Source organism: Embiotoca jacksoni, unplaced genomic scaffold, assembly GCF_022577435.1.
Source record: "Embiotoca jacksoni isolate LCO1_2020_lvr unplaced genomic scaffold, fEmbJac1.0.p SCAF_40, whole genome shotgun sequence".
Lineage (NCBI taxonomy): Eukaryota > Metazoa > Chordata > Actinopteri > Embiotocidae > Embiotoca > Embiotoca jacksoni.
In genome coordinates, this window is record NW_027185393.1 from 609681 (window position 1) to 635990 (window position 26310).

Sequence of the window (26310 nt, forward strand, 5' to 3'; positions counted from 1 at the left end):
TGTCTGATTGTGTCTGGTTGTGTTGGGTTGTGTCGGATTGTGTTGGGTTGTGTTGGATTGTGTCTGATTGTGTTTGGTTGTGTCTGATTGTGTTGGGTTGTGTCGGATTGTGTCTGGTTGGGTTGTGTTGGGTTGTGTCTGGTTGTGTCTGATCGTGTCTGGTTGTGTTGGGTTGTATCTGATTGTGTCTGGTTGTGTCTGATTGTGTCGGGTTGTGTTGTGTCTGATTGTGTCTGGTTGTGTCGGGTTGTGTCAGGTTGTGTTGGGTTGTGTTGGGTTGTGTCTGGTTGTGTTGTGTTGTGTTGTGTTGTGTTGTGTTGTGTTGTGTTGTGTTGTGTTGTGTCTGGTTGTGTTGGGTTGTGTTGTGTCTGATTGTGTTGGGTTGTGTCTGGTCGTGTCTGATTGTGTTGGGTTGTGTCGGAGTGTGTCTGGTTGTGTTGGGTTGTGTCTGATTGTGTCTGATTGTGTTGGGTTGTGTCGGATTGTGTTGGGTTGGGTTGTGTCTGATTGTGTTGGTTGTGTCGGATTGTGTCTGGTTGTGTTGTGTTGGGTTGTGTCTGGTTGTGTCTGATCGTGTCTGGTTGTGTTGGGTTGTATCTGATTGTGTCTGGTTGTGTCTGATTGTGTCTGGTTGTGTCTGGTTGTGTCGGGTTGTGTCAGGTTGTGTTGGGTTGTGTCTGGTTGTGTTGTGTTGTGTTGTGTCTGGTTGTGTCTGGTTGTGTTGGGTTGTGTCTGGTCGTGTCTGGTTGTGTCTGGTTGTGTTGGGTTGTGTCGGAGTGTGTCTGGTTGTGTTGGGTTGTGTCTGATTGTGTCTGATTGTGTTGGGTTGTGTCGGATTGTGTTGGGTTGGATTGTGTCTGATTGTGTTTGGTTGTGTCTGATTGTGTTGGGTTGTGTCGGATTGTGTCTGGTTGGGTTATGTTGGGTTGTGTCTGGTTGTGTCTGATCGTGTCTGGTTGTGTTGGGTTGTATCTGATTGTGTCTGGTTGTGTCGGAGTGTGTCTGGTTGTGTTGGGTTGTGTCTGATTGTGTCTGATTGTGTTGGATTGTGTCTGATTGTGTTGGGTTGTGTCTGGTCGTGTCTGATTGTGTTGGGTTGTGTCGGAGTGTGTCTGGTTGTGTCTGATTGTGTTGGGTTGTGTCGGAGTGTGTCTGGTTGTGTCTGATTGTGTCTGGTTGTGTTGGGTTGTGTCGGATTGTGTTGGGTTGTGTTGGATTGTGTCTGATTGTGTTTGGTTGTGTCTGATTGTGTTGGGTTGTGTCGGATTGTGTCTGGTTGGGTTGTGTTGGGTTGTGTCTGGTTGTGTCTGATCGTGTCTGGTTGTGTTGGGTTGTATCTGATTGTGTCTGGTTGTGTCTGATTGTGTCGGGTTGTGTTGTGTCTGATTGTGTCTGGTTGTGTCGGGTTGTGTCAGGTTGTGTTGGGTTGTGTTGGGTTGTGTCTGGTTGTGTTGTGTTGTGTTGTGTTGTGTTGTGTTGTGTTGTGTTGTGTTGTGTTGTGTCTGGTTGTGTTGGGTTGTGTTGTGTCTGATTGTGTTGGGTTGTGTCTGGTCGTGTCTGATTGTGTTGGGTTGTGTCGGAGTGTGTCTGGTTGTGTTGGGTTGTGTCTGATTGTGTCTGATTGTGTTGGGTTGTGTCGGATTGTGTTGGGTTGGGTTGTGTCTGATTGTGTTGGTTGTGTCGGATTGTGTCTGGTTGTGTTGTGTTGGGTTGTGTCTGGTTGTGTCTGATCGTGTCTGGTTGTGTTGGGTTGTATCTGATTGTGTCTGGTTGTGTCTGATTGTGTCTGGTTGTGTCTGGTTGTGTCGGGTTGTGTCAGGTTGTGTTGGGTTGTGTCTGGTTGTGTTGTGTTGTGTTGTGTCTGGTTGTGTCTGGTTGTGTTGGGTTGTGTCTGGTCGTGTCTGGTTGTGTCTGGTTGTGTTGGGTTGTGTCGGAGTGTGTCTGGTTGTGTTGGGTTGTGTCTGATTGTGTCTGATTGTGTTGGGTTGTGTCGGATTGTGTTGGGTTGGATTGTGTCTGATTGTGTTTGGTTGTATCTGATTGTGTTGGGTTGTGTCGGATTGTGTCTGGTTGGGTTATGTTGGGTTGTGTCTGGTTGTGTCTGATCGTGTCTGGTTGTGTTGGGTTGTATCTGATTGTGTCTGGTTGTGTATGATTGTGTTGTGTCTGATTGTGTCTGGTTGTGTCTGGTTGTGTCAGGTTGTGTTGGGTTGTGTCTGGTTGTGTTGTGTTGTGTTGTGTTGTGTCTGGTTGTGTTGGGTTGTGTTGTGTCTGGTTGTGTTGTGTTGTGTCTGGTTGTGTTGCGTTGTGTCTGGTTGTGTTGGGTTGTATCTGATTGTGTCATGTTGTGTCTAATTGTGTTGGGTTGTGTCGGGTTGGGTTGTGTCTGATTGTGTCTGGTTGTGTCGGGTTGTGTCAGGTTGTGTTGGGTTGTGTCTGGTTGTGTTGGATTGTGTCTGGTTGTGTTGTGTTGTGTTGTGTCTGGTTGTGTTGGGTTGTATCTGATTGTGTCAGGTTGTGTTGGGTTGTGTCTGATTGTGTTGGGTTGTGTCTGGTCGTGTCTGGTTGTGTCTGATTGTGTTGGGTTGTGTCGGAGTGTGTCTGGTTGTGTTGGGTTGTGTCTGATTGTGTTGGGTTGTGTCGGATTGTGTTGGGTTGTGTCTGATTGTGTTTGGTTGTGTCTGATTGTGTTGGGTTGTGTCGGATTGTGTCTGGTTGTGTTGTGTTGGGTTGTGTCTGGTTGTGTCTGATCGTGTCTGGTTGTGTTGGGTTGTATCTGATTGTGTCTGGTTGTGTCTGATTGTGTCTGGTTGTGTCGGGTTGTGTTGGGTTGTGTCGGGTTGTGTTGTGTCTGATTGTGTCTGGTTGTGTCTGGTTGTGTCTGGTTGTGTCGGGTTGTGTCGGGTTGTGTCGGGTTGTGTTGTGTTGTGTCTGGTTGTGTTGTGTTGTGTTGTGTTGTGTCTGGTTGTGTTGGGTTGTGTTGCGTTGTGTCTGGTTGTGTCTGGTTGTGTTGGGTTGTATCTGATTGTGTCATGTTGTGTCTAATTGTGTTGGGTTGTGTCGGGTTGGGTTGTGTCTGATTGTGTCTGGTTGTGTCGGGTTGTGTCAGGTTGTGTTGGGTTGTGTCTGGTTGTGTTGGATTGTGTCTGGTTGTGTTGTGTTGTGTTGTGTTGTGCCTGGTTGTGTCTGGTTGTGTTGGGTTGTGTCTGATTGTGTCGGGTTGTATTTGATTGTGTCTGATTGTGTCGGGTTGTATCTGATTGTGTCTGGTTGTGTCTGGTTGCTTTCCCTCACCATCAGGCTTTGGTGCTTGAAGGTTCAGCTCAGGTCAGTAGATTATGGTCAGGCAACTCCTTCCTGCAGAGGTTTGACGTGTGCACTGGTTCAGTCAACGCTGTGCAGAAGAAGAATCTGCTAGTTCTCCATCAGATGAGAGTTTAGATCTTTGCACAGAAGACTGAAGCTAAAAACAGCACAGTATTATGATGTTGATGTCGGTGACAAATGTCTCAAAGACTATGTGAAGGATATTTTGAAATCAACTTTATTTGAAAACTGACTATGAATAAGTCAGACCCATTGTGGTAAGGACAAAGACCAGACAAATGCCGTTTGGACCGGTCCACAACCGCACTTTGTTTCAATGGACACCATCTGCAGTGAAAAGATGTCCACGTTTACAGTAGAGATTGAAAACTTCACGCTGTCGGTGTCATGTGCAGTTGAGAACCAGCTGTTGAGGCTGAGAGTGAATACTGGGCCAGAAATGGAAATACTAATCTGGGACTGTTTGAGGACATTATTGAGATTGATGAAGTCTCCTTTTAACAGTTGGCACTGCTGTTTTTGAATGTCATTTGTACGTACAGGTATGATGATCCTGTCAATCAATGGGTCGGACTTTATTATAACTGGGATGTACTGTCACATTTGTGATCAAGAGAGTTTGAGCTCCGCTCACTCTGACATTTCTGGCTATCAAATCACCAATAATGAGTGTTTATGTCGTCAGCACTGGCTGATGGGTTCTGTGGAAATGGACAGCAGCTCTGTGGCCTGTTGTTCTGGTTACCTGTCTGGTGGTGGTGAGATGAAGGCTGTCGTTGTCTCCTCTGCTGATAGACATCAGCTGTTCCTGGCTTGTGCAGAGACACGTCAGGGTGGAGATGGAGCAGCAATTTGGTTTGCATTGCGTAGTGAACTGGGGACCAAGATCAGGGTTTTGTGGGAGGTGGAAGAGGTCATGGCTTCCACAGCCAGTGGAGGAAATCCGTGTAAATTGAGGATGTCCAATCGTTTTGTTACCTGAAGGAATGTTTTAGCCTCTTTTTGTGGACACCAACCTCAACCCAGGGCTGGTGATGTGTTTCTAGATGAGATTGAGGGTTTTGGGTTCAGCCCTGAACTGGAGCAACGGGTCCTCAGGGATGGTGACTAGATCATAAACAGAGGCATCGGTTGAAACAGTAGCAGCGGTCAACTCAGACTCAGGGGATCATCAGAATCATTGTGATCATCCTCTGGGGAGCAAGAATCACCACCTTAAATGAACGTATCAGTTATCATGTATTCTTGATTTGGTGATTTAGACTTCTCATGTTGAAGTTGTGTGATGTTAAAGTTAGAAGGCTAAAGATATAAAAGCTTTGGACGAGGAGGGTACGTCACTTCGTCTTCGTGGAGATCTGACATGTTCAGTAAGAATTTATCTCAAAGAGCACATTGGTTGATTTGCCTTCCTGAAAATGGACAGACCAACTAACACAGAGTAATTATCGTCTGGACCTGGGGAACTCTAGGTTTGAGAGGGTTTTAATACGGCTTTAACAGACATCTGTCAGGGGATTACGTTGTGTGGCTGGCTGCACAACGGGCCACAAATGTAACCAACAGCCCTCGAAGACACCTTCTTGTTGGGCGTGTAGGATGTTTTCATTGTGATGGTTTCTTCTGCTTGTTCTTCTGCTTGCCCATATGGCTTCACTCCCACATAACGAATTGGCTTACATAACAGCTGGCTGCACCTCCCTGCTTTTAGCCCCCCCCTCCATGTAAATGTGGACCAGATAATCTGTCTCTAACTTTTTTTGCCTGCATCTCTTCTCCGTCGTCTCTTCAGTATAAACATCCTTCTATCCTGGCTCAGTGTGAGGCAGGCAGCGGTGGCGTGTTGTTGTATTTACAGACATATTTGGGATTGGACCAGGAATGTCACTGGCCAGTTCCCCGTGTGTGTCTGTTTGCTTCTGTATTATTGCTGTCAGAGAAATGTTGGAATCAGTTGTACTTTGTTTAAAGTCAGATTCCTACAAATTGTGGTCATGATCATGGTTAGAGTGGTCATGCATTTTACTTCAGTGGGAAATCCAGACTTTTAACCCCAAGAAAAAAAAAAAGATAATGTCTGAAGGGTAAATGAGGAAAACACTTTTTAAGGGCAAGTCAGGCCGTAGCAGTCAAACCAAGTGGGATTGTGTTTGTTATTAATAATATTTTAGACGTTTGTTGGAGTATTATTTAATCTTTCAGAAGTTATCTCACTTCAAGGCTTCTTCAGTAAAGGGCAGACAGACACAGAGGAACATACATTTACCATCAGAGTGATGTTTCTGTCCACCTCACAGATTCAAAGACACATTCTGGTGTTTTTTAAACCCCTCTGGTTCGTGGTCACGTTGCACTTGTCACCTTTGTTATAGAGGAGGAGGGAACAATTTGTAGTGTTGTGAGAATTTTTATGTGCTTTCTGTATCTGGTTGTTTTTTTACTGTGTAGCATTTTGTTCTGCCTCCTCACCAACGATAGCCACGACTGAGGGAATATGTTTTTAAGTTGACTATCGATACGTCCGTCCATCTGTCCCTCCATCTGTCTTATGTTCACTGGGCCTCACAGATGAACTGATTGGATTTTAGTGGTCAAAGGTCAAAGGTCACTGTAACCTCACATCTGTCCTATTGGCCAAACATGTGAACACATGAAAGGATTTCTTCAAAGCCTTGAGTTGATATTTTGTGTGCGTCTGGAAAGATTTAAACTACACCTTGACTGGCCGATGGAGGCATACATCTGTGGGGCAGTAGTTCTTGCGTCTAAATGCTCTGCCATTGTTGTTATATGGGTGAAGATGCTTTCTTGTTTTCTGTGTATTTTTTCTTGGTAAATGTTTTTTCCTATGTTGCAGTGCATGGAGCTGTTAGGGCCACCATTAATGTTGGAATACTTAATATTTGTTTAAAAGGGGTTTGTATGATCCCATCAGCTGCACTGCAGCACCTTACAACTGATATTGTGCTGTTATGTTTTGGTATACGCTGTGGTTCAGCCAAACAACATATTTACATGCTTCATCAAAAGAACACTACTTGCCCCAAATAGAAAACCGAGTTACTATACCCTTCAACCAAACTGATAAATAAGAATAATAAGAAATTAACTTAACAAGGAAACAAACAAATTGTTCCCCTCTGCCTCTACACATGCTGCCTTTTATAGTCACAAACCTGTAAAAGTACAAATGGAAAATACTGAAAACATTACTCACATAAAAGTACATAACTCAGCAACAACAACATCTTTGTACGGCTTTAACTACATATTCTATCTCTGCTCTGTGACTCTCATTAACCATGTCCTGACTCATTTTTCCTTCAATGGGAAATGGCTCTCCACTCAGGGGCTATTCTGCAGCTGCAGAAGGTGAGGTAAAAATAAACAACCAAAAAACATGGTGAACCCCTGAATTTTTTAGTTGCAGGTTTTAATTGTTTCCGGGACACCTTGCCGCCTGACCTAAACTCCCTCCATATTCATCCACATGCTCGGGTTGGTTTCGGTGTGTGAGGCAGCAGGAAGCTTTCCGTTTTCTTTGAGTGCTATGAGGTTGTAACAAACAAGACGTCCAGCACATTAAACTTGTATCTGTCGTAAAGGCTTTTGCTTCCTGTGTGGAAAGCTGAATGCTCAGTCTCGGCCTTTTCTTCCAGTGGATGTTGGCGAGGTGAAGCTGCAGATTCATTAGCTGTAGTTCCACTCCTGCGATAACAGACTTAGACTTTATTAATCCATATTATTAATCCATAATATTGATAATAATAATAATACTCTCATCCATTTTTCAAATGTTCCAAGTCTGACATTAAAAGACCCTACTGTTTGCAGCAAAGGTTTTCCTTCTCAGTAGGCAGCAGCGCAGTGAGCACAGGAACACCGCTAGCTTCCCAACGTATGTTGTCTTTCTGGACGACATGCTGTCTTTTTGGATCCGCCTTCATCCTCCGTATCTCGCCTTCATTTTTGATTTGGCTCCTCATCAGTGAATTCTGGTTCCAATGACTGACTCTGAATATCAAACTGAAAAGACACGTGACCATCCTCATACTGCTCCACAAAGTAATCCACCATGACATGTTGCTGTTGGGTTTCCAAGAAGTCAGCCTCATACATGTAAGCAATATGCAGCATGATGAGGTCAGCTGACAAGTGCCCCCAGATGGAGATCCTTGTGCACCAGTTCCGGTATGCTAATGTCTGTGTTTACTCTCAGTCAGACTTGAACAAAAACTCAACTCTTTCTTTTATACTTTTTCAATTTCATTTATTCCTGAGATCCCGGAGGTTTTTGATTTTCATATTACCTGCTTGGACACTTTTTGATATGTGGAACTGTCAATTTGTTGTAGTATTGGTTATTATATTGTGTTCTAATTAAACCTGTTGTTGTAAGCGTAATTCGGATGGATATTTCTTGTCTGTGCAGCAGTCAGACGAGTGACCTATTAACCAGTCTCCTCTTTGAACCTGGATTAGATTTGATAATTCCCCTCTTTTCTGTCTATTCTGCACTGTCTCTAAAGCAACAGCTGCAGGGGGGGGGGGGGGTTACATACAAATCGGTTGTTGTTTTTTTTGCTGGCCTCTAAAGGCCCTGATGGCAGGTGTTTCTCCTTCATCTGGCGGTGGGGATGCTTTGACTGAGCGAAGTACGAATGGTTGAGGTCACAGGTACAATTAGTTCATCCAAAGAAGAGTTTTTACACCTGATGGCTCCATAGAGGTTGAAATGAAACAGATATTCATTTCTTTATGTTTTTGCTGATGTTTTTTTAATCCATGTTTTATAAACAAGTAATTTGCATTCTAAGGTGTGTCCGTGTTCCTTCTGACTGCTAGTGGTTTTCCTATGTTTTCAACAACCACCAGGGCAAAACCCAAACTTAATTAATTTCTACATACTATTAGAAGTGAATACTCATACTCGACATGTTGAATCCAGAGAGCGACTCATTGGATGGTTTCATGTCGCTGTATTGTTTCGTACAAAGAGTAAATACCTGTGAGGATGGAATTCATGGAGCACACCTTTTACAAAAGCATGTTGGTTGTCAGAGAGATAAACAGCTTTTGAAAATTAATAGTTATACTGAAATCAAGGGATATTTGTAATTATATTAAAAAGTAAGATACATTACTTGATTTAATAGATATTAGAAATGAACTGGCCATCCACAAATAGGATTGAAATGTAAAGATAATAAATGATCATCTCTTTTCTTCGGTGTTCATCAGTATCTGATGAGAGAGTGGTGTGTCTCCCTCTGTTTTCCTCTTCCCTCTGCTTTTCTCAGATTACATCATCACTGATGATTCCCCTCCTCCACACTCTCTCTCTTTTCCTCTGTGCCAAGCTTTTAAACCCTCCTCCGCTGACCTGTCACTGTGGTTGTGTGTGTGTGTGTGTGTGTGTGTGTGTGTGTGTGTGTGTGTGTGTGTGTCTTCCAAATCTCTGATGCCCTATAACACTGAATACTTGGAACACAACTCTCCCAAACAGCATACACTCACACAGTGTACAGTACATGTAGAGTGCTGACACACAGCAGGCTGATCTGGTGCTCGCAGGAGCTGCTCAAATCGTTCTGTTTGATTTGGACTGTGCGTTTTGTGGATATCGACGGCAAAGCCATACAAACAGACAGCGATACATAACTACTCAACAAGTAAATGTATGAACAAGCAGACGTAATCTGAATGTTGAATATTTTGTTTCAGCAGGATTACCCAGCAACAGCATCAAAATAGTCCCAATGTTAGTATCACTTTTTTAAAATAATGAATTATGTTTGTGTGAATGATCACTAATGTTCATCGCTAACAATCCGTCTAAAATAAAAAAGGCTCTGATGCCCATATCTCTCAGGCATTGTAAGACACGTTTACATCAAATATTAAACACATAACAGTTTCCTTTTCACAAGGAAGCAACTTCCAGCAGACTGCACACTGATCCAAGGTTCTCCTCCTGAGTGTCCGTGTATTCCTCAATGATGACCATTTAAATGTTGTTTTTTAAACAACCATTTTACAATAAATTATATGTATTCTTTTAGTCACATTCTTTATGTCATTAAAAAAGATTGAAGTTTCCAGGACAAAGAACAACAAAAAAACACTTCATTTTCTGTTTCCCTTAAATCACAAAATGGACATATCTCTTTAATAGTTAAATTTTTTGGCATTTTTGCCTAATTTAGTTCTAGTAGAGATGAAGATGGAAATGCAGGGAGAGAGCTGGTATCTCCAGATAGCAGTCGAATGGTGGACATTGTGATTTTGCCATGTGGGCCTTCAGGCCATCAGGGTGCCTACACTGGACGAATTTGACATCAAACGTAATTATCAGTAAAATAATCATAATTGATAACTCTGGATTTTTACGTTTATGGTTGACATGACGACAAGTAGTGTGGAATTTGTTGCTGGTAATGACAAACCCAAAAAGACTTATCACCATTCCTCTTAGCTCTCTAAAGCATTTTACCACCTTTCAGCTCATCGTTTACAGCTTGCAACTGGACCGTTTGTCCACTCATTGCCTGATTTCTTGGAGCACACACAGACTGCTGGTCCTAATGCTGGGATCAGGATGTAATTAGCCATATTTATGGTGAGCTACAGGCTGACCAGAACCTGGCTAGCTGGTGATTTTCTATATTTTTACAATTGTCAAAGTGGGATCATGTGACCAAGGTACCGCAACAGAGGCAATAAAGGACATTTTCTTGCCGCATTAGTCACAGATTTCCTTGCGGGACAACGAGGTTCGAATCCAGGAGGTGACAAAGTTTTTCTTGAGTTGTTTTTTTGTTTTCCAACCCCAATCTTACAGGGAGGCTGTGGCTCAGTCAGTAGAGTGGGTTGAACACTAATCAGAAGGTTGGTGGTTCAATCCCCATCTCCTCCTGTTCACGTGTCCTTGCGCAAGACACTGAAACCTAAGTTGCTCCCGATGGTGTATCATCAGTGTGTGACTGCTCTCCTGATGGCAGCACCCTGCATGGTGATCTGTCTCATTAGTGTGTGAATGGAAAAACATGTTAAAGCACTTTGAGACCAAAAGGTGATGAAATGCTATACAAGTACAGACCATTTACCTTGTTCTTTCTCCTAACCCACCCCAGTGACATGCCTCTATACATGCAGTAGGTTTAATTTTCAGCCACAGCAGGAAAATGTGTAACTGTTAGCCCTAGATAAGCCAAACCATGGCTATTTCATGTTCTGTTGTAGTGGACTGGCATGTCTATTTACATTTTTTTGTGGTGGACCGGCGTGTCTATTTCATGCTTTTCTGTAGTGGACCAGCGTGTCTATTTCATGTTTTGCTGTGATATCGCGTTGCACTGGAGCACCACGTGGATTAAGCTGCTACTTGTTGTTGTTTCTATCGTCGTCCCCCCCAACAAATGAACAACTGCCTCCCATTTGAGTCGTGTGTAATACAAACTACAGTACCTGTGTTTTAAAAATTGAAAATATCAACACATGGAATAAAATATCAGCTTTTGTCTTTTCATGGGATTTTTCGACTGTAAGAAAAACAAGAATATGTGAGGTGAACCAAACAAAAAGCTGCCAGAAGAGAAGTGACACATTCTTGAAGTGGTTCAGTCATCCTCACTTTCTTCAAGGCTTAGCTTGCTACAGTTAAGGACTCTGCATAGAATCCATATCAGTGCCAGGTTTGCAATGATGTAGCCCAGTAGTGATGCCTGTAGGTGTCACCTAGTGACCTCATGTCTATGTTTTGGTCCTGACTCAGACTAGTACACAAAAATATTTGAAACTCTTCAGAATATCTACAACTTGATCATCGATCTGAACCCATTCACAGTAATGTTTGGCATTATTCCACTCCAGGCAAGTTTTTCCTGACCTTTGGTTCTTGCTTTCACAACTTTACTGGCCCGACATTTCATCCTTTTAAAATTCAAACATGTTTCACCCCGCACTCATGGAAGATGGAATAAAGAGGTTCTACAGTGTATTCAGTGTTTCCTCCTACTATTGTCTTGACGACACTCGTTACATGACTAAAATAAGCACAATCAAAATATCAAGATTTGTGAAACCCACCCGACCTGTGTGAACCCAAAGTAGCAAGGATGCTAACATTAGCAGTCCAAACCAGAGCAGCATCGCCTGACAAGCACAGCAAGACAGGCTTTGATTCAACTTTGTTGTCAGAGAAGAAATACGCCTGGCTTTACAAAATTGATATTGGTAACGGTCCTGGATGAGCCATGGCCACTACTAGTTTGGCTGGTGGGTTGGTGGGGGGGTACAGCCAGCTGTACATTTTGTTTTGCATGTGTATAAATCCATGCAATAAATGCAATAAAGAGATTTTGAAAAATAAAATCCAGTGTTTCTCCAAGGCAGACCGCCTTAGGAGCGCGTAATGGGTCGTCTTTAGCCCCAGACGTCATAAGACAAATTAACACGACTTTCAGTGACAGAAAAATGTATGAGCGACTCTCACAGTGAGCGGGAATGAAACGGGTGCACAGGAAATAAGTGAAGAAATAGTAGTTACTGGATGTAACTGCAGTTCTATGAGTACGTTCGTATTTTGTTCCTTTCATGGGGGGTGGGAGATCTCGTTGGTGGGGTAAGACAACGGAAGGGGAAACACTGAAATCGAACTGAATAATCGTACCTGCTTTGTCTTTTACCATAAGACATGAGTCTTCTCATCTCTCCTGTCCTCACTTAACCCCTGACCCCTGACCTTTACCAGTACTGTAGACATTTTTGGACAGACTATGAAAACTACTGGGTCAGACAAGGTCAGCGTTGATATTGGAAAAGGTCACAATGAGGTAACAAACACACACACACACACACACACACACACACACACACACACACACACACACACACACACACACACACACACACACACACACACACACACACACACACACACAGATATACAGTATGAGGTTTATCAGGCTGACTGTAGACACTTGTGGTTTTGGCATGCCTCAATGGGATTAAAGATGTTCCTGGTGTGTTTACTTTCCCAATATTTTGTTCTCTCACTCTAAATCTATGTCTCTTCTCTCCTATGCCAGAGTGGGATTAATTACGGCCGTGGAATCATTCTGTGAGCCAGCTTTATCTACCTTTGGATTACAAACAAACCTCTCTGTCTCTCGGCTGCTCTGTGTATCAGGAAGGTCATATTTAATGTCTCCACTGGCTCACTACTGTTGAATATGCTCTAGTGTAGGACAGCGTGCATTCAACTCTGTGCTCCCTTCAGTGGAGTCCTGATATTCACTGACCATGCACTAATGTACTTGTGTCTGTGTGTCTCTGTATGTCTCTCTCTCTCTGTGTGTGTGTGTGTGTGTGTGTGTGTGTGTGTGTGTTTCTTTTAAGGTTCTTTTTCTGCTTGTGCACACATTTGTGATCTTTATGAGTGTGTGTGTATGAATGTGTAGTGAAAAGAAGACATGGTAATTTATGTGGGTCTATTTCTGTGTGTGTGGGAGGAGGGCAGATGCTGCCTTAGAGGGTGCTTTTCTCAAGCAAGGGAAGCCATTCTGCTGCGAAGGCTAACACACACACACACACACACACACACACACACACACACACACACGCGCGCACACACACACACACACACACACACACACACACACACACACACACACACACACACACACACACAGTGTAGACAGACAGCACACAGGCAAACATTTTGAAAAACCTTACATGTGTATTACACAATACACAGTTTGTTCATACATGAACCACCGATCTTTTACAATATATTTTTAGATCCTTGTGTGACAGCCCGTCATCGTATCCCTTTAATAATATTTTAGCTCTCTGTGTTTTTTTCTCCCTCTGCTCTCTGTTGACACGCTGCTATAATGACGTCCATTTCTCCTTCGCAGTATTACAACACTTCCAGCAGCGCTGTTTCACAGTAAAAGCCTTCACAATACTCTTTACTTCACGCCTCTGTTCAAAATGTTCTAAAACCCTGTGTAGGAGTAGAAATCCAGGATGCTGGTGGTGTTGCAGCACCTGAACGCTGGCCAAGAGATGGCCGGCAGAGCGTAGCCAAACATCTCTCAAAGAGTGGACTCATGGACCGTTTCTCTGTTATAGATTTTACACTTTGTTAACTATTCAAAAATCCAAAATCTTTGAATATGCAAATTAGTTGGCCACAAGATGTCTACTTCATTGAGGCATCAATACCACACTCGGTCGCAGAGATTCAGTGACAACAGAGAAACGTTCCTCCTTCAGTACATGAATTTGCACTGAAGTGAACATTACAGTTGAAGTTAAAATAAGAGTCATATTTGAATGCCTCCTCACTGGCGACAGATGTGGCCGGAGGTTTTCAGATTTTCCATCATATTCTTGTGAACATGACATCTCAGGATTTCTACATATTTGGCACAATTTTTTATTTCAACTGAATAATGAACTGATTAGGTTTTGGTGGTCTAAAGTCAAAGTAACTGTGACCTCACAAAACTGAATTAATATTCTAATTATGACGAAATTACCCAAAAATGTCTTAAGGATAAAATGCTGGAGAAATTAGTTCTTATGTCTAAAATGTTGAAGGTGAGAATAAATACAATGAAAGGTGTTCTTTAACGTCATTATTGGCACAACCGTGATGCGGTCAGGACAGAGGCACTTGTGATTATACAACAAGTTACCAACTAAATTAAATATGTAATCAAAATGTATTCATATTGACCGATTTCACCAAATGGGTTACATTTAGTAGAACTTTAACAAGTAAAACCTACATTATATTACATATTATATGAAATTCAATTACAATTATATATTGTAATTGAGAAGGCGGAGTGATATTTCTAGTGATGAGCAGTATGTGCTGCTATGATGATTTGAGCACGTTGACCAATCAGATCTCTGGGTCAGCGCTACTTGTTGTATAATCTTGATTATCCGAGGTTTGATGTTGAGTTTAAAGAACATGAGGATGCTATACTGAAGGTACGTTTACATGCAGCATCAGTTCTGATCACCACTGAGGGAGAGGATGGATGATGGCTTCCTGTCAGCACACCGACTGATAACCGGGCTGCAGACCGGTCACCGAAAATCACTGCTGCTGTTTATGTAGTTGTCAGATTATCTGACTGTTTTTGTCCTTTTGGACAAATTCTGTTCAAGTTATTTTAATGCTTAAACCAAAACCAAAATAGAACCATGAATCATTAATCCTTTTTTTCACTAATTTTTTTGGGGGGGAATTTTTGAAAGCCACTGAAAATTAGATATTCAAAAACACTGATTCAATTTGCAGCCTTTCTGTCGTGGCAAATAAAGTGCAGATTAGGGCAGTCCTTAATATGTTTAACAATCTTCTCAAGTGACACACAGACATACATGCTTCAGATATGTAATGACTACATGTGGATGACAGCTACCATCAGTCCCTCCGTGTGTCAGCGCCTCGTCCGTCGATCCCATCGCTTTCTATCATCTTCTCTCTCCCTCCATAGAAGGCTGGAATGCAAACGCTGCTGACACACACCAGACCTCTTCATGCAAGGAAGACTTTGTGTGTCAGCTTTTATCAATGTCACAGAGGCATGAGTCAAGTTAATGATAGCTGTCGAAGATCCCTCAGCTACCTTCCAGTTACTGGAGTGTGCATGTGTGTGGGTGTGGGCAGGAGCGATTCTATGTGCCAGACATTATAAGTGTCATTAAGGCATTACACCAGTTTCCAACAAACCTTACATCGCTCCCTCTCTGTGGCTTTGTGTGTGTGTGTGTGTGTGTGTGTGTGTGTGTGTGTGTGTGTGTGTGTGTGTGTGTGAGAGAGTGAGAGATGGCATTCCCTGAGCCCACACATCTCGATAATTAAGCAGAACCACGGCGACTGATTATTTCCTGAGGGAGCTTGTGACAACGACGATGTTCCCCAACAGAAACGGAATCACATTTAGTTATTTTCAGTTTTATCTATGAAGATGTATTCTGCGTAAGTGAGACAGTAGCCATGCAGTAGCCTGCCCATCCCTGCTCTTCAGCAGTATCATCAAGCTGCAGCCAGAGAAACACTGCAGCAAACAATTCACCAGGATTGTTCCCCTGGGGGAGACGTTCCACTCTGCGGCCGTTTTCCAGCCACACGGAGTCAGTCTGCACCTCTGGTGGTAGAAAGTCTTCAAAAATGATGAAACAGGAAAGGAAGCCCTCATTCATTGTTATCTATGTTGATTTATTAGAGAACCTTTGTAACTTCTCTCAGGTCCCACTTTAATGACAGTATGAGGCATCACCTACTTTATGGAGTCATGGTTGTCAACTTCCGCCCTTACATCGTGGTCCTCGTGGTTTGTGTTCACCACAGATCTCTCTTGGTGGTTCTTGAGGCCGGCACAGAATGGCAGACGTCCCTCCTATAGTCTGGTCCTCGCTCCCGACTAAACAACAGCTCTGAGCAGTGATGGTTTGATATCAGAGTGCCTGTGTCGGCCGCTGCGGGGTCCCTGTTGTAAACACCTGGTCCTGGCCTGCCACTTGAAACCTCAACCTCAAAGTTGTGGGGTGACTCTGCCCCGGTCGCCCTCTGTGTGCCTCCAGGTGCCAGGGATGGGTCATGATTTTCAAATATTTGAATCGTAGTTAAATCATAAAAAATTGGACACGCTACTTTTGTTCTTCCTTATTTCTACGTTTTGTGGTTATAATGCCATTCTCCCATCTGAAGGTGGCTCTATTGAACCTAAAAGTTGGCTGCCAGCTGCCATTAAACAACAACCGTTTAGTCGATTAATAATCAAATAATTCCGAGTGGAGTCCGAATACTAATTTTGCTTGAAATGCCCGTCCCTTCCAGGTACCCGACCTTTCTCCCTCGTCTGAAGTTGTCCGTCAGTATTTTCACACAAAACAAAAGTAACAAATAATAACCCCACTTATTACTTTTGGTAAATGTAATTAAAGTTTTTGACTTGGAAAAGTGACCCCCTAGTTACATTACTAGTTACCACCAAAAGTAATGGAAGGAGAGTAACGTGTTACTTAGGCTCAACACTGCACGTCGTTACATCCGTGAAAAATATCAACAAACCCTCAAACTAATAAAGTAACTGAAAGGGACCCTGTGGAGCTTTTCACTGCCTGCTTCAAGAAAACCTCCCTCAGAAGCTTTTACACCCCTGAAAGTCTTGTTTTTCTAACCTCCATTTGGTTTAACTACTCACCGTGCTGCAGTAATGTACAAGTGTACCACAGGATCCTGTGACATTACTGTCTGATCTGGTTACAGGTTCATCATAGCTCACCGCTGAGCACACCTGTTAGTGATGCTGGCTGTGGTTAGATGGAAACAGACATTTGTACATTTCTTGATTGTTTTTTGCTTCTACGGATTCCTTGCTTTGATGAAAAATAAAACCGGATAATGAAGTGCAACAAAACTGTTATGCAGTCTGATTATCAGAATGGATATGAGGTGTTTGTCCTGCAGACTCCACCCTTTTGACCAACGCATGCCTACTTATATATAAGGTGAATAAGATGCTGTTTGTACAGGCCTCACTATGGCTGAGTTCGAAATCACTCAATTATCAGACACAGGCTTTGAGTAGTTTTTTAGAGTGAGTAAACTGGGATTTCTGTCATTTACTAATCCTTGTTATTTGCATTAGTATAATATGACTGTTGACTCAGTGTTGCATTGTGTGTACAGACTGTATGTCACCAACAATACAACATTCCATCGTGTGATTTTTAGATTCAAAGTTCAGACAATCAAATAAAATGACGGAGGGTGATACGGTGAACTGTTACGACCTTGGTCAGACTGAACCGTCTTAATGAAATTCATCTGGGCCCCTTGAAACACGTGGTGAACACGCCCATCTTTCTAGGTTTTAAACACGCCTGCCAAAATTCTATGATTATCATCACTCGTCACTCGATATGGCAACGTTAGTGGTGAAAGGTAAAGATATACTTGCTCAGCGCAAAAATAAGTCACTTCCTGGTTAATTCAGGTCATACTAGTTACAGCAGGGTGTTGTGCTGTTAAACATCACTAATGACTGTATAGACAGACAACGGCAAACGGTAACAGCCCTCGCACACGGTGGGTACTTTTTGTTGTTAGTTTGCTGTCTGTTTTAAATGTTATCTGCTAAAAACAACATGTAGAAATGTATTATACAAATAATAATTACCTTCTGAACTCCATTTTGTCCCTGTGATGGTCTACGTGGGTAATGACGAGGTTGTTTGTCACTTTTCTGTATTCAGACAGCAGATATGGAGCAGATTTCCTTGTTGCCTTTCTGTTGTTCTGTTGTGAACACTCTCAACTTAGTCGGAGGTTACCGAATGAGAACTTTCCCACTTCCCAGCTGCCTGAACGCACCATTTGTACACACAGAAATGCACTGGGATCTGAGTGCAGTCAGACCAGCCAGACTACATGTGGAGGTGATCAGATCTCAACAGGTATAAATTCAAATCTGAGACAAAATTGTGAGGAAGTCCCACACCGGCCACGCAACTCCAACTCTTCCTGACAACTCAAGCAGCCTGTATAAAGCTCCAGGTGATACCAGTCATAATGGCTCATGCAGCAGCATTGCATCTTTGATTTAAGACACGCCATGTTTGTCCGCTAGCCCGCTGTACTAATCTGCACATTGAGATTAGATCAAATAGGAAAGAACTGAGATAATGAGAATGCATTTTTATAACAGGTATAAATACAAAGACCTATTGATTGGATGTCACACCGTGTGTTAAAAGCCGGTATAAATAGGGAAATTATGTCCAATAATTAAAAAAGTCTGTTATTAATATGAAATCAACTTTTGAATTTGAAATGTAGAAAAACACACACTAGACTGTCAAAAGATGTTCAACGACAAGCAAAAAGTAAACACACACACACACACACACACACACACACACACACACACACACACACACACACACACACACACAAATAGAAATACATTGATAGCAGATAGATCTCCTGTCTGATATAATGCTCTCCACTGCAGTAACTATTACTACAGTCATTTTTTTTTTAAATTGATTTAAAGAAAGCTAGTTTAAATTGAGGCCATCAATAACATCTTATTTTGACAAGAATCCACAAAAGGCTGTCATATGTTTGCCTTGTCTCTCAGACACACACACACACACACACACACACTGCTCGTCTTCGCATGGCATGGGAGCACCGCAGTGAGTGGGCGAGCGAGGCTGTCCTCTGGTGAGAAAGGGAGAGAAGAGTGAGTGAGTGGGAGCGAGTGAGAGAGAGAGAGAGAGAGAGAGGAACACGAGGGGGTTGACTCAGATCGAGAAGAGTTTGATGTAAAAAGCAGATCTGAGCCTGTGTGTGTATTTTGGCAGATGCACACATGTGAGTGTGTGTCTGTGTTCTCCTAATGAGTGAGACTGATGGACGACAGTTCCCTCTGGGAGCATTCGAAGACACATTTCTGTCCTTTAGAGCTGCAGACTGAGTGGACAGGTGATACCGCTCTCCACATCTCTGCACTCTTCAGTAATTTCCTAAATCATCACCTGTCAGCTTGAATTTAACATGTGTTACACCCTTTTGTGTACTGCCTGTATAGAGTGAGAGAGCTGCCACTTCTGCAAAATGTGAAATCCTGCATGTTGAGGTTAATTTGAACACAAGGATAAAGGATAATTCTGGTGTATTTCGGGGAGGTGTTTTTCCCAATTATGTAATTACCGTCCCCTTCATTGTAGAGATCTAGGAAAACTAGAATCCCCAGCTGGAGATCCCCAATGCAGTCTTTACTTTCAGACTCAGAAACATATAAAATGATTCACGTAAAAATTCCCAAGATGTCTACAGGTAGAGATACGTAAAATAATGCAAAGTAAGCATGATTCACTAACACACAATAATCTTCTATGAATTATCTTTCAAACTACTCGAATTTCTTCCAGTCATTTGGATGCCTACTTGTGTGACGAGTTAACAGGGGACATGGGATGGACTACAGCTGCAACAAACAAACTTCCTTTTACACACCACTTTGCTACCTGTGCTGTTGAATCCAAAAAGCTTCTGCATGTTGGTTTTCAGATGATCTTGATTTTGGAAACGGCAGTTTGAATGAATAACTCATCAACATGTTGGCCCGACTAATTAATGATATCATCATGAAAATCACCCTTATGGTATTGGGACCAATGATGGGTACTGGTCACAGCAGGTGATTATCCTGTGCAGTGCATCATGGTTGATGACATTTTCGATGCATCACGACATCGTGATAAAAAGACCACCCTGGCTGGGCGAACACCATTTAACTCAATTTAACTCCATTAACACCATTTAACTCCATTTAACTCCATTAACACAATTTAACTCCATTTAACTCCATTTAACTCCATTTAACTCCATTAACACATTTAACTCCATTAACACCATTTAACTCCATTTAACTCCATTTAACTCCATTTAACTCCATTAACTCAATTTAACACAATTTAACACCATTTAACACAATTTAACACAATTTAACACCATTTAACACCATTTAACTCAATTTGACTCAATTTAACACCATTTGACTCCATTAACACCATTTAACTCCATTAACTCAATTTAACACCATTTAACACAATTTAACACCATTTAACTCAATTTAACACAATTTAACACCATTTAACTCAATTTAACACATTCAACTATATTTGACTCAATTTGACTATATTTGACTCCATTTAACTCCATTTACACCATTTAACTCCATTAACACTATTTAACACAGTTTAACTCCATTTGACACCATTTAACCCCATTAACTCCATTTAACGCAATTTAACTCCATCTAACTCCATTTAACAACTTCCCCAAAATGTTCTGAAACACAAACTTATAAGACCGTTGTTGTGGTAGTTGGTCCCTGGCAAGACTGTGAACTTTGATCAGTTTGGGATGTGTAATCTGTCATGTGGGATGGAGTTGTTCGGTTGCAGTGGAGATTGTTTATAAGTTATCACATAACCTGAATGCCCTTCCTACGTGATCCCTGGTTGACCTCTGAGTTCTGCTTCATGAGGATGTGTACTGTTTAGGTATTTAACATGTGGTCAGTGCTGACTTCTTGTGAACTGACTGGTTAGTTTCTGGTGGTCCTTGTTGACTAATAATGTCTCTATCTCTGGGCTTCTCAACATTCATCCTTGCATTTCTTGATCTTCACTGTTTACGGACCTGCTCTGCCTTCACTTGCCCATCCTCTGCCTCAGTGACGAGAGGATTAAACTGTGTAGGAATGTCCTCACCTACTTCGCTTCCTTCTGCTCTCATAAGCCTTCACGTTGAAGCATGTACGGGGCTGTTCATGCCTGTCGTTATCATGTGATGTGGTTGGTCTGATCAAAAGTGGTCAGTGGTCAAGATGTGAACGCACCCAGGTGGCATTGAGGATCCATCCCACTGGTCAGACCACATTCAGAGGTGGTCTGGGATACTTACTGTATGGTCACATTCTCTTAGCAGTGTGAACACAAATGCGTCGTGGGCCACATTGAAGGAGCACCTACTCAACTCACATCCTCTGAATAAATAGGAGTATTGACAGCAGCTCTCTGTGCCACATTGTTTTTATCTGACCCGGTGCCTCCACATTTTAGTTTTTAGTTTTTTTTCCTCCACTCAAACCTTTCTTTCATTCACCCTAAGATTTCTGTCTGCTTTTATTTTATTTTTTTTGTTACCAGAAAAATATATATCTCGTGATTCTGCTGAGCTCAGCTGAACTGTACAGAAAGCAAGAGATTTACTTGTAAACTTGTAGATGTAAAGCAGCTGTTTGGGGATTAAAATCACAGGCTGCGTTCACCAAAGCCTATTGTGGGTTTAGTTTTTCTTTTCCTTTTTTAAATTGACCTCATCTGTAATTTACGTACATCCGACCCACAGCTGTAGAAGAGCTGTCACCCCATTGCACAGTTCATTCATCCACTGCAGTGAAGAGCCTGAACCTCTCAAACCCACTGGAATAATGAAATCATCTGAGCCTGAACTGATATGATCGCAACGTGCCTGACGGTTCAGGTCCTCAATCACAAAATCGTGTGTTTAGACATTTACAAATGTGAAATATGTCAGAAATTTCAAATAGATGGTGCATTAAAAGGCTTCAGTGAGTCAGGCCAGGAACACACTGCCTGCATGGTGTGTACATTACCTTTCACGCACTGCTCAGCTGTGGCTTGTTTGTGTGTGTGAATCAATGAGTTTCTCTTTGATAAAAGGCATCAGTGTTGAATTTTTGAGGTCCAACAAGTTTCGAGTTGTAACCAACAAACAGTCATGCGAGTTTTGTTTACCCTCATTCATAGTGAGACACACAGACACACACAGACACACACCGACACACTCACACACACAGACACACACAGACACACACCAACACACACCGACACACAGACACACACAGACACACTCACACACACAGACACACACAGACACACACCAACACACACCGACACACAGACACACACAGACACACTCACACACACAGACACACACAGACACACAGACACAGACACACACAGACATACGCAGACACAGAGGTGAGAGAGAGGGAGAGATCAGCGAAGAAAACACCGCCACTCACCTGGTGAAGTGTCTTCATGATATAATTCGAGCCTGTACTTGGTTTTTGCAGTGATTACAAATGTGATCACAGATTTTCCTGTTTCCCTGTAAATTTTAGCTGGAAACCAGGTGCGACGTGTAAAAAATAGGCATCAGATCTATTTTATAAGTGACGCACCGCACACTTGAGACGTGGGTCTCAGCAGGCACTGCAGCTGCACTGATTCATTAATATGGAAGCCGAAATGAAATGACGCCACTCAGGCAATGTGACAAAAGCTTGTTGCTTCAACTCCTGTATTTCTATTTGACTACTCTTTGCTTGTGTAATAATATCATGCATGTGTACATTTCCATGTAGAGCCGAGAAGTGAAATCTGATCACAAGCAGTCACGCTAGACACACATGGAGACGCATCTTATTTCGAGGTGGGAACTACCGTACTTTGAACCATCCACTTGTGATCGGATTAACCAGAATGTATGTTGATATTAGATTTGAACAGCCTATCTTGTCAGAACAATTGTCCAGGAACCTCCCATACAGAGCAGACAAATCTTTAGAAATAGAAGATGCAGCAGGAAGTAGGAAGTAGTACATAAGATCTGGACAGACACTGATGGAGGTTTAGGTGGATGTGACCACAGACAACAGATCGTTTACTTTGTCCAACCATGCTTCATCGCACACAGATGATTACTTTGTGTGTCCGTTAGATAGTCATCCCTGACCTGTTGTTGTGCTGTGACAGACGTGTGCAGCTGATGTTGTGGTATACATCCAGTATATACGTTCAGCCCGACACACAGCTGCACGCTGATTAGATGTCGGTATCAGAAGAATTACCTGCTGAGATGTTTAAGCAGACAGACTTAATTGATTGTAACACTGAGATTCTGAATATGTTGTAGTGCTGTTACTGTCTGACAGACTGATAAGAAGCTTATGAAAGCCACATGGGGGCTGAGGACACACTGTACCTCAGTGTGCACAAGACAATTACTGAGTGAGTGAGTGAACCAAAATAAGAACAAAGATTATTTCATTGCTCGATGAAACAATAAAAAATAGTGTTGATTATTTAAGTGACTTGCCATCCTTTCAAATGTTTAGATTCTCGTGGCAATACAACAAAACTTTTTTTTCTGTCATACAGTAAGTAAGTAAACATGTTCCTGAATATGATCAGACATGTTATGCTACATTTTGGTCCCTCACACTTTTCATAATAGATAATGGATATTGGCTGATTCCCATAATGGATACTTCTGTCCATTAATAACGTTCAGTGCATGTGTTTGTGTTCTTCACTGCAAGATGTGAAGTTTTGTTCAAAAAAAGAAAAAAAACATCTTGTGGTAATCCAGGAATCATCCAGTATCAACATCTTTGTTTGGCTGTGGTGCGACAGTTACTTATTGATTTCTACCAAAAGAAAGCACTAAGGGTCAATACCTCAGCCTAAGGTTTTATAATAAGAGCGCTGTTCATTGGATGCACAAAATGTGAAGGTATGGCATCAGTAGTATGTTATGGGTATAAATAATAGAATATATACACTCAGTGTCCTTTTTATATGGCACACCTGCAGAGTCTCATGTAATCCAACAAGTTCTAAACTCTATTATAATGCCCATAAATCTACTTCTGACACTCTCTCAGAGGTGGGTTGTTCCAGCATTGAGCTCATACTTGATGCTGGGCTGTATTATGGGCACATGTTTTTCTCCCCCCCATCTCACTTTATCACTGATAAAGTATATGTATATATGTATCTTGACCCCTCTAGCAGCATCTGGCTAAAATGTTTTAGCATTTTTCCTACAATGAGGATATCCTATAAACATAGACTCTGATGTTGGTATAAAAGATTTTATTTTACAGCAATGTGTTTTGTGTGTGTGTGTGTGTGTGTGTGTGTGTGTGTGTGTGTGTGTGTGTGTGTGTGTGTGTGTGTGTGTGTGTGTGTGTGTGTGTGTGTGTGTGTGTGTGTGTGTGTTCAGGATGACGAGGTGGTCCTCCAGTGCTCAGCAACAATCCACAAGGAGCAACTGAAACTCTGTCTGGCAGCTGAAGGCTTTGGAAACAGACTCTGCTTCCTCGAGTCGATCTCCAACTCCAAGGTAGAGTACCGATGGAAGTTTCTATATACTCAAGACAAGTTCAAGAAAAACTGCCAATCAGCTGGTGGAGAAACATTAATGATGGAATTCTTCTATAAAGGGATGAGGAGTCACTGAATGAGTTTCATACTCAACAGATCAGCATCATGAGATGTGAACTGTTTCTGGTTAAGTTGCCTCATCAATGGAATTTTCCTCAATTTGTCATCAGAGCTGGACTCAGCACAATCCATGATGTCTCTGATTGGAGTGTCATCTATGTTTTGTATTCAGATTTCATTAACATCAGGTTTCAATACTGTAAATTATTGCATACAGTATTTTATGTCGTTCTTTATGTTTTTGTCAGTAATAAATCAGTGAAGCAAAACTTGTGGTATATTCATCAGGCCACACTTGTGTTAGAATGCTGTTCACTGATTTCAGCCCAGAGTTCAATATTATTATAACCAGTCCCCCCACTTGATAACACCCACTAAAACTGGGTGTTGCAGGGTCTTAGACTTCCTCACTTGTGATCGCACTTCCACCCAACACCCTGAACACCAGTGTCCCACAGGACTGTGTGCTTTGCCCGTTACTGTATTTCCTATTCATCCATGTCTGTGTCGCCCAGCACAGCAGAAACCCTGTCATCAGATCTGCAGATGACATCATCACGGTGGGCTTGAGCAACAATAACCACTTGACAGCCTGCAGGCAGGAGATCAAACTGCCAGCATGCAGGTGCAGAAACAACAACATGTCCCTCAACATGAGCAAGACAAAGGATAGATGGTTGATTTCAGGAGGCAGAGAAGTAAACATCAAAGACCCATCCATATCAATACAACGGTGGAGAGGGTCAGCAACTTAAATTTCAAGGGAGTCCACATTACATTTGATCTCCCATCGAATTTTTAACACATCCGCCCATACCTGCAATTCTTCAGGAGACTGAGAAGGGTCAACCTGCACTCCTCAATTCTCACTACCTTGTAACGATACACTGTGGAGGCTGTACTGACCCACTGCAACACCGTTTGGTACGCTAACACCACAACATCTGAAGGTAAGGGTGGTCAAGACTGCCCAAAGAATCACAGTGACTGTTCTACTACCAATAAAGGACATCTACCATTGAATTGAATTGAGTGTACCAACCACTGTTGATAGATGCCACATATTTGATCCTGAAGAAACAAATGTGCTGCAAATCCTCTCAATACTGGCATCTTGTATGCACCAGTCATGAATAAACAATATGCCCATCCCAAACAGGCTTACAAGACACCTTTGACATTTATAATTGTTACAATAGCATACATTTGGGCAGGTGAAGAGTCAGTACTTGAAGTTGTTATGTTGTAAGCAGAAAAACTGGAAAGCTTTATAAATTGAGTACTTTGATGAGAGCCAAATTGTGATGGCTAGACGACTGGGTCAGAGATCTCCAAAGCTGCAGTGAACCAGTGAACCCAAGGCTCATGCATGGGAAACAAAGGCTTGCTCATGTGGTGCTTGGCCAACAAACTGATGAGAGCTGCTGTCACACAAGTTGTTGAAAACCTTAATGCTGGCTGTGAGAGAAAGGTGTCCCCTGTCAACTGCAAACTTATCCCTAAAGTTAAAGATGCGGGCCTCTGAAACCTGTAATTATTATTATTTTTTCAAGAGTGTCAGAATTGGACAATGGAGCAATGGAAGATGGTGGCCTGGTATGACGAAGCACATTTTCCCTTACACCATATGGGTGCCTCTTAGCTCGGGAAGACATGGGAGCAAGATGCACTTTAGGAAAAAGGAAAGCCAGCTGAGGCAGTGCGATCCTCGGGGCTGCTGGGAAACCTTGTGACCTAGCATTCAGGAACATGACAATGACTTCAATGGTTGCTTTGAAACAAATTCTCCAGATCTCAATCAGACTGAGCATCTGTGGGAATTGCTGCAAAAAACAGTTTGTTTTGTGGAGGCCCCACTTTGCAATTTACAGGATTTAAAGATGTTGGTGCCTTATAGCACAGGAAACCTTTAGAGGTGGATACATAGGGTGAACTGATCATTTCTTGCATTGTGGCTGGTCTAATGGCTTTAGGAAAAAACAACAACATTCTTGTATTTGTTTAACATGTAGTTGAAATATTGACTAATAAAGGAGGAATAAGATATTATCAGTATTCTATGATTAATTTCAAAGCAGTTCAGTTTGTGTTGGCTGCAGAGACTATAGCTTATCATTT

The 26310-nt window shown here is 42.2% G+C and overlaps 1 protein-coding gene across 9 annotated transcripts in view; it reads left to right on the forward strand.

The window, feature by feature from the left end:
• ryr2a (ryanodine receptor 2a (cardiac)) overlaps positions 1–26310 on the forward strand; it is a 187805-nt gene that overhangs the window by 42238 nt on the left and 119257 nt on the right. For all 9 annotated transcript variants that reach the window (XR_011179203.1, XM_069168608.1, XM_069168611.1 and 6 more), the window contains exon 2: positions 23972–24091. Coding sequence is in view for 8 of the 9 variants with exons in the window: in XM_069168608.1 (XP_069024709.1) it covers positions 23972–24091 (120 nt within the window). In the remaining variant the exon portion in view is untranslated. The remainder of the gene's footprint in view (positions 1–23971; positions 24092–26310) is intronic.